Below are 9,436 nucleotides of genomic sequence, written 5' to 3' on the forward strand. Positions count from 1 at the left end.
CAATGAAAAACAATGAAAACAATGAAAAGTGAACAATATATAGCCTGTCTGCTATAAAAGTCATGCTCCACCATTGCTAGCACATTATCTGGTTGCATTTGTTGCTAGTACGATTAGCTGTTTGCACTTATTGTGAGAGCTAATTCCGACAAATGTAAACAGCCAACTGCGCTAGAAACCAAAATGATTTACTGGGGTTTCTTAGTTAAATGTTGTCTACATTTTATCCTTCTTTTCACCATTTCTAGAAGTTATTTAGCTGAGTCCAAGATTACAGCATCTGCCATACTAAAAAGCTAGCTACAAACCTTTCATTGTGTACTTGAAAACCAAAACATACTGTACATTTTCAGTGGTGTTCATTAGGCTCTCTGGAATTGTCTACAATGATAGCATCACAATAAAGAAATTAAACTAGGTGTAGGAGCTTTTCATTCATTGGTTTCATTTAGCCTGTTCCCCGGTGCACTATGACCCTTCCGTCAGACTGAGCCAGCAATTGGCCTATGGAGCAGCAGATAGCAGCTGTTTGCTCATCTATTAGGTAAGAGGGGAAAGTCCATTCTGCGCCTCCCAAGTGTCTGTCCAAACCCTGTCTGGAAAAAGTAGGATTACAGGTCTTGCAAGGAAGATTTACAAACAAGGGCCTGTGTTAGCCTAAATGTTAAATTACCTACCAGGATAGGATTCATTAATTCGATTAGGGTTTTTGTGTGGCCAAATCTGTGTGTGTGTGTGTGTGTGTGTGTGTGTGTGTGTGTGTGTGTGTGTATGTGTTTTAAATGATGCGTGGGTACCTGCTAGTCCTATGTCTGGCTTTCCTGCAGCAGGGGGGGGAAGCCAGGGCAGATCCCCCAGGCTGCATTAACCCTGAGGCGGTGAGGGTGGCGGAAGAGGCACTGGAGCAGATCAACCAGGACCGGACTAACGGATACATCCTGAGCCTTAACAGACTGTACGACCTCAACCAAACTCCTGAAAAGGTGAGGGTGAACATTCACATCTGCACACAAAAAAAAATCGTGTACAGGGATCAACACAAGTAGAGATGCAACAGTACTGGTAGAAAGAAGGTAGACCAGCAACCTTAAAATAACAGGAAAACTAAAATGAGTATTTGTATGTGTATCTGTGTATGTGTGTGTGTTTGCAGGAGAAAGGTGTGTCACTGTACAAACTGACCATTGATGTCATGGAGACCAAATGCCACATCACCAGCAGTAAACCATGGAAACAATGTGAAGTCAGGGATATTGGTGATGTCCCTGTAAGTACCACACGGTGATGTCCTCAATCTGTCAGATCAACACATTGAGGGTTTTCTTTTTGGGAGGCACACCAAAACAAAGTAGCGATTCAATACTTGAAATAATTATGTATTTACTCATGGCTATTTCTCTGATCATAATTCCATTGTTGAGGTATACTAAAATAGATTTATACTGTGCAATTTTCCAAACTCACATTGGTTTCTCATACAGCATCTCTGTAAAGTATGTGTATTCACCGGTATTCACTCTCTGCCCTAAACGCCTTGTTGGAGCTCCTGCCCTCCTCCCTGTGAGCCCAGTGTGCTCTGATTGGTTGGGACGTTGCGAGGCTCGCTGCTCAGTGAGCTGGCTTACTGGTGTGGTTTCCGGGTCGGCGATACAGTGAGACAGCGCAAAACTCATCCTGAGCACACACAAACACTCACAGCCGAAGTAAAAAAAAAAAGTGTGGCTTTATATTGAGTAAGAAAAAGGTTTATAAACGCTGTGAGAATGGGTCTGCGGAGAGCATTTCTCCACGATCCCAACTCGTCTATTACCAACCAGGGAGCTCTATGCAAGTCAATGGGACGCCCTGTTAGTTGAAAATGTAAGCTAAAGGTCCCCCCACTGCGTTTGATAGTGACGCCAAGGGATCCTGGTGTGTGTGGAGCTCCGTGGATTGGTCCATTTTGGTTCCGGGAACCGCATGACGTCATGCGGTTCCCGGAACCAAAATGGACCAATCCACGGAGCGGAAGAAACAAATGGAAAAAGAGAAATCTCCAACGAGGCGTTCTGGGGCAGCATAGATGGGTCTTTTCTGTGTTAGAGTTTTACTCGCTACAGGGTGTACTTTGAGCAGTGGCGAGCCGTCAGGGCCCTCTAGGCCCTCTGTGAGGGCCTAAGATATTCTAAAAAATAATATTTGAAAACATTAAAAAAAAAAACGTTTTTTTTAAATATTATTTTTAATATTTTTTTGTTGTTACATTTTTCATTAGTTTTACCAAAATAACTTGATTTAATTGTATTTAAAATAATATTTCCAAATAAATAAATCCTTCGAATCTGCCTGTTCAGTTTCTGTTGGAATGTGAAGGGTTAAATGCCGTCTCTGCGAGTTATGTGAAGACGGGAGAGCTTGTTGGTCCCTCTCTACATTCACAGAGGGCCCGCTATAGTAACTCAATGAGAGCGTAATGTCAAATGACAGTACAATTGACCAATCATATCTTCCCTCTAAATGGGCGGGCTTTATTTTCGCGGACTTTATGACAAGTTCCGCCCGCTGTGAGGTCTATGCAAGTGGTGCAGTGACGCGTCCTAAAACCCGGAAGTAAGCTTCACCCGAATTCCCCCGACAGAAAACAATGGGATTTCTCCATAGGATTTTGGAAAATAGCTCGAAATAAGGTCTGTGGAAAACAAACCTGTTAGATAAATGCACGTTTTGTTCAGCCGGATAATATCCACATGTCTACCCTACTTTTAATCGAATCATAAATCTAATCGATAGATTTATGATTAGCATAAGTTCGTTCATGATGGCTCACTTCAGTGATAGTGATGACATCGTTGCGAAATTATTAACCGAGTCATTTTCAAGATTGAGTTACAATGATAAATTGGAATGGCAAAGGATCAGCTGAATGACCCGCAAGTGCTTCATCCAAAAGGACAGGAGGATGGACTTTGTGTTTAAGTGATTTGATCATCAAAGGTAGGCCGAAGTCATTTTCAATGCGGGCCGCCGTGCCGACTTAATTCATTTGTAATTGTTACTTGGCAGTGGGTGCCCTGTCATGATAGGTGTTTATATAAATCATGTTGTTTTGTGTGGTAGAGGGTCGCTGTCATTGATGCGTTTTGCACCCCGTGCCGCTGTATTGATATTCCGCTGAAGTATACGCTGTGACGTAATATCTCTTCTTTTTTTTCGAGGGAAGGGGCCTAGGTATAAAAGTCACGGCTCGCCACTGACTTTGAGAGTTGTTGACTCTGCAGACCGTTTACATGCAGAAAAAGCTACATAACACACAAGGGGACGGTTAATAACCAGAAAATCATGACATGGGACCTTTAACGACTATTACTTGAACTTGAGGAAACGCATCATGATTTCTTGAAAGGACAAAAGTATTTTTAAAAGAGTCAGTGCCGAGAGAATCAATTTGCTCTTACAGTATGCTACAGCATTATGCAACCATAAATATTTTTTAAATAACTTCATCTGTGACACATAGAAAATTATTGAAGTGACAAATTGAATGCTGTTAAATTCAACTAAGGATTCTGCCCAAAACCAAACTCAACCTGTAAACGGAAATACTTTCATTTTACAGGTACAAATATGAAGTGACAGTTGTTGTTATTTATGCATTATCTCCTTTACTTTGTTACAGGACCGTCAAATGTAACATATAGTAAAGGAGATAAGAGAGGAAGCATTAAGAGTCCTTTCCTTACCATTAAAAAAGTTTGAACAGCTTTTATCTTGGCTGACACTCTTGGGTCATCTATCTCAGTTAGAAACCTATGAAGCAAAAAAAGAAAATTGTTCAATCGTAACCTCAACCCAAAAGCCTATCAAAAACTCAATCTGCTTTTCAAATATGATTTAATACTTATGCCAGAGATATACTTTCTGTAAAACCTGCATTTGTTACCTATGTTGACCTAACCAGTTTGGTTATATGTACTGTATGTATACAGCATCTATACTGAATCTGTTTTTGGGTGTTTCCTTTAGGTGTATGGAGAGTGTGAGCTATCTGCCACCTTTGACGCTGAAGTCAAACTTCAAAGCTACTCCTGTGCAATTCGTAAAGGTAGATCAACAGAAACATTGAGACTGATTAGGTATTTTGCCAGTTTATTTTGATAGTGCTTTCATTTTGTAATATAGTTTTAAGTTTTAATAATTGATGATACTACTGACATACATTGAAGTATTTCTCTATATAGGTTGAATGGAGGTTAGTAACTGTACAAAGGGCCTGGGTTACATTCTCAACAAACACTTTCTCCACTTTTCATTGTTCTTTGACGTTTAGTTCCCCCCACTGCAGTGGTTAGTGTTTGTCCGGACTGTCCCACAGCGGACAACCTGAATGAGCCCATCGTCAAGGAGACAGCCAATCTCTCCCTGCAGAGGTTCAATGAAGATAGTAGCCTGGCCAACTACTTTACACTGGAGAACATTACAAGAGCTAGTTCACAGGTAAATAAAAACAACAACTAAATAATCAGGGATGAGTTTCGTAGTTATATGTGCAACTATTTTAACTGAGAAAGTTTAGAAATCTTGACTTAACTAACTTCCAATGTACTTTCCATTTTTATTTATGTAACTAGTTATCATGTGTGTAGTAAACTTAAACATGTGCGTGTAGCAGTGGTGTAAAGTAACTAAGTATATATACTCAAATACTGTTATTAGGTACATGTTTTTCTACTTTATACAATTCTCCACTGCATTTCAGAAGGAAACATTGACCCATTTATGGCTACATTTATTTGATGAGCAGTAAATAGGCAGATGTAATTTTAAACATTCAAAAAAGACACATCAGATGAAAGTAATGAACATATGAATGTATGAATAATTCTAATCCAATATTATGATGTATTTTATTCTGAAATGTGCAATATTGTATAATGAAGCTTGCATTATAGGCTAATGATTTGTAACGTTTCCCTAAGTAAGTTTGTGTGAATGTGTAAGCATCATGTCTTTGTGTGCTTTGTCAGTGGGTTGTTGGTCCAGCCTATTTTGTGGAGTTCACCATTGTGGAGACGGTGTGTTCAAAGACAACAGATGCCAGTGAATTAGGTCACTGTCCACCGATGGACTGTCAGTTTGCAGTGAGTCTCACACACACACACACACACACACACACACACACACACACACACACACACACACACACACACACCACACACACACACACACACACACACACACACACACTTATTAAGAGTGACTAAATTCATGATGTGCTGTACTTACTCTTGGACTCTATTGGAGTCCTGTCATGCTGCGACAGCAACTGTTCTTGATTTCTTCTCTCTCAGCATAGAGGCTTCTGTTTGGGCTCACACTTGGACCATGAGGAACAGTTTGAATTCAGACTCTCTGGGGGAAAGAAGAACAGCTCATTTAAGAACCGGAAGCCTGTCGACGTGACATGTGAGATCTACGAACCTCAGGTACCTGCTTTAACTGCAGTGATCCACATGTGGACAACATGATTTCGACAGGACATAACAAATTAACTAATTCTTCTAACCCATTTGGCCTTTTGTTTGGCCTTTTTGATTCATGAAAGCTTGAGTGTTTCTTAATGTTATTGATACAGAATCAGCGGGGTATGGTAATAGAGGGGTATGGGAAATCTGTTATTTTGAACAAAACACTTCAGAGACATGTTTTGTATAGATATGGCCCTATACTATATTGTTCAAATATAGCATAATAGGGGAGCTTTAAACAAATTATGGTCCAGTTATTGAGTCTATGGGGTCTCATCAACATTTTTGCCTATTAGGTTCCTAAGAACAGTAGAAACTGAAATAGTAATCCATTCTTTTCTCTGTCTCTGTTCTCCTCCCCTGTAGGCTGCCGTTGTGGCGGAGCAGGCCCATGCAAAATCTGACGGTGTGCACGGTGGGCATCAGCACGACAACCATACACACCTGCACCCCCACGAGCACATGCATTCAATCACACCCAGCTCAGACGTCACTGTGTCCAGGCCCCGGGGCTCCCTTGGGACTGTCGTGGATCAGCCTGCTCCTATCAGATCTGCCCCAGCAGCCAGCTCCTGCCCCGGCCCCCACAGACACAATCTGGGCTTGGACAGACTCAAGCTCTGATTGTCTGGAACCGGTTGATCATTGATCAGTTGTAATGCTACATTTGCTCTACATGTTGTAATTAGTTAAGATAGACAATACATTGTAAGATGGATGTAAAATATTGGAGGACAGTAAATAATCTGTGTAAATAATAATATTTGATTGATTCATTGATTTACATAGCAAGGAATCAATGTATCACATAATATGGGAACTATTTAGAAGATTATGCAAATACATGTATATATGGTGGGTTTTTTTGGGGGATTTTTAAAAATCTAACTTTTTACCTCTAAAAAACAGCTAATTGGTTGTGTCACAAGGGGAATTTCAAAAATATTTTCAATGGAAAATGCCTAAATATTAACAAAGAATGTGGCTGAAGTTGTAGCCCACAGCTTGCAACATTATATGCCCTGTTTACATCTCCCGTAGAATTATGGGTAAAGACAGTTCCAAAATCTAAAGCTTGATTAAAGTCCAACATTAAATAAAGATCAATAACAATGGCAAAAACATGTACAGTATATTCATTTTATAGTTTTTTTGTTTCATACCTTTCAAAAGTAAAAACTATGTTAAATTATAGGCTTTCTGACTCTATTAAGGTTTTTGCAGCAATTGCCCCCTCTATTGGTCAGCTGCCTCAGGAGCAGTTTGCTTCTTCTTTTTTTTACATCCAAACACTGACTATCATCTTGTCATCTTTTTAACAATCAGTATCATTTAATCAGCACTGTGGAATGACCCCACATGCATATTGCTATGATTGGAGTTGGAATTTAAAACCAACAACAATATTGTGTCTGAAAAGGTTGTTACAATATTTTCCAGCAAACAGAAAGGTCAATTAACACACGAACACTGAGATTAGTAATTATAGCCCAATATAATATAACCATAACAAGGTAACACAGGGCCGTCCCTCCCTACAGGAAGATCACGCAGACTGCGCAGGGCCTCACCTCGCGGAGGGGGCCTCATCTTGCGGAGGGAGCCTCAACTGAGCCGCAAATGCGTGGTGCAGTTAGTGTGGCGCAGCACGGTGTCGGCTCCACTAGCACTCAAAAGTGCTGATTCTCAGTCTGTTACTTTAGATGAAAATAAGGAGCCACTCCCCAGGCCCCTCTGAGAGATATTTGGTTGAAAATAACACAATGGTGCTAGGAGGAGATTCAGGTGATAAGGTGGGCGGGGGTTACCTTGGTTGGCGATTGGCTAATGGTTACACAAGCCAACAAATCACAAAGTGGCCAAAATCAGTTCATTTTCAGACAGGTTTTTATATAAATGGATCAGGACAAAAAGTGAGCGGATTTTTTTTCCTGAAACTTTCAGAATCTCTTTACACAGAAGGGACACATGTTGATGTATAACAGACAGGACAAAGTGGATTTTGCATAATAGGTCCCCTTTAAGGCTTTACTGATGAGCCACAATAATGTCACCTAATGTTATTGAGTTAAAATATAAATAGTGTGGCTTTCCAAGTTAACATTGATTGATATGACTGTGATTAAATCAGCATGTACTTCTGCCAGTGGATGCCACCCCTCAAATGTTCCTGCCACCCTCTTACCACCCCATGAATATTTTTTCTAGATCCGCCCCTGCTACTACATTGTATTAAGAAGCATGTGAAATGAGGTTGATCTTTTTTTTTACATTTTTCAAATCGACACACACAATACATCATGATGAGTAATTAATCAATTCGGAATTATTTTAAAGATAATATTAATAATAAAGTGTATACAGTCATATATATTTTTAACTAGAACACTTCAACAAAATGTTAAGCCAGGAAATAAAGTAAAACAAACTGAGAAATCCCCAAGGCCTTTTGATTCTACGATAATGTTAATATAATGTCCAATTCCAGTTGTTTGTCATACTCCCTTAAATAAAAAAAACAAAGGAATCAAAGGCAACAAATTGCATGGTTTTCTGCTGGAGTTATAAAGTGTGTATCTCAATCAATCCCTTTGTGTGAGTGCAGACATAGCTCATCGCAAATGTAGAGACTTTTCTCCTTGGCCGTTATATATCAGCCTGCAAATGAATAACACCTCCTGCCCTTGATAGGTTTACTGCAGTGTGTTAGGCACTTGATTCAATGACAGTGGAGTCAATAGGCACCGCAACTGAATAGCATTAATGGAATTTGTGGAGACAGTTTCATAGGCCCATTAGGCCGAAGCAGACAATGTGCCTTGAAGACTATGAAAGAATGTGAAAGAGCTCAGGAGCAGAACAAAACTATTGGACCTCAGTGAGTCTATAGGGGAGGCAGGCTGAATACAAATGTAATTGATTCATTCATAAAAGAGCCCTCTGGCTGCCAAGCAACAAACGTGACACATTTTTACTGTCACACAACATGGTGCGCCCCAATGAAAAGAAACCTAAAGTCACAAAGTAGCAGCAGCTCATACAGTAAGTGCTGTGCTGTAATCTTGACTTTGCCCTCTGAGTGTGTTTAATTACAGTTAGTGCAACAGAGAGCCACTTTCATACATTTCTAATGAGTAAATAAAGGTTTCACATTCTATTAAACTGTCATATTAAATTGAATAATATGGCAAGTAGTTAAAAAGGAATGCCTTGGGATGAGGATATACATATATATACACGTATGTCACCGGTCTTACTTAAATTGTGTTTACTGGCCACAATAAAATATAAGTATATCATGCAATACTTTAAAAAAGTGATTAATAATATGGTTAGAAAATAGAAACGAATCCATATTAGATATCTAACTATGCATATGTATATTTTAATTTTGCATATTTATATTTTTATTAATAGGTTTTTCTTTCTTATCTTTAATAAAATAAAAGAGGTTTTCTGCATTTCGCCATGTCTCCACATGGTGGCCCCCTTACTTCTGTTTCCACTTACATACCTGCCATATGAATCTGATTAAAAGATTAATACAACTGTGGGGGGGGGGGGGGGGGGGGTCATCATTTTGTGTTCTTTTCATCAATATACTGGGTAGTTTATGTCTTGAGGCTTGTCAAATTCCAGGCCATGACCTTTGATTTCAAAAAGACATTGTTTTATTCAAAATCATTATGTGTCAGCAAGGTTGGTACTCTCTGGTATTTGTAATGCTCCTGAGAGATGTTAAAAAGCAGCAATTTCATACCATGACTTCCCCTTCAGCTTATGAGGGCTGTGTGGTTCCTGAACTGTTCGGTTTCATTAATGCATTTTTGTTGACAGTTTGGTCCATAATACAATATCCCATTAGATTGAAATATAATAATTGGTTACTTTTCATCTAGCGTTTCTCATGGAAACTGACACAAGTATAAATA

General features: G+C 39.4%; 1 protein-coding gene across 1 annotated transcript; it reads left to right on the top strand.

Annotated features, from left to right (window-relative positions):
- Positions 1–568: 568 nt before the first annotated feature.
- LOC117560470 (fetuin-B-like) lies at positions 569–6,626 on the top strand. Its single transcript, XM_034237320.1, has 7 exons — positions 569–983; positions 1,154–1,267; positions 4,003–4,081; positions 4,307–4,473; positions 5,004–5,117; positions 5,328–5,462; positions 5,871–6,626. Exons 1-7 carry the CDS (start codon positions 783–785, stop codon positions 6,126–6,128), a joined length of 1,068 nt encoding a protein of 355 aa, XP_034093211.1. The 5' UTR covers positions 569–782; the 3' UTR covers positions 6,129–6,626.
- The last annotated feature ends 2,810 nt before the right edge of the window (positions 6,627–9,436 follow it).

This window comes from Gymnodraco acuticeps, unplaced genomic scaffold (assembly GCF_902827175.1).
Source record: "Gymnodraco acuticeps unplaced genomic scaffold, fGymAcu1.1, whole genome shotgun sequence".
NCBI lineage: Eukaryota > Metazoa > Chordata > Actinopteri > Perciformes > Bathydraconidae > Gymnodraco > Gymnodraco acuticeps.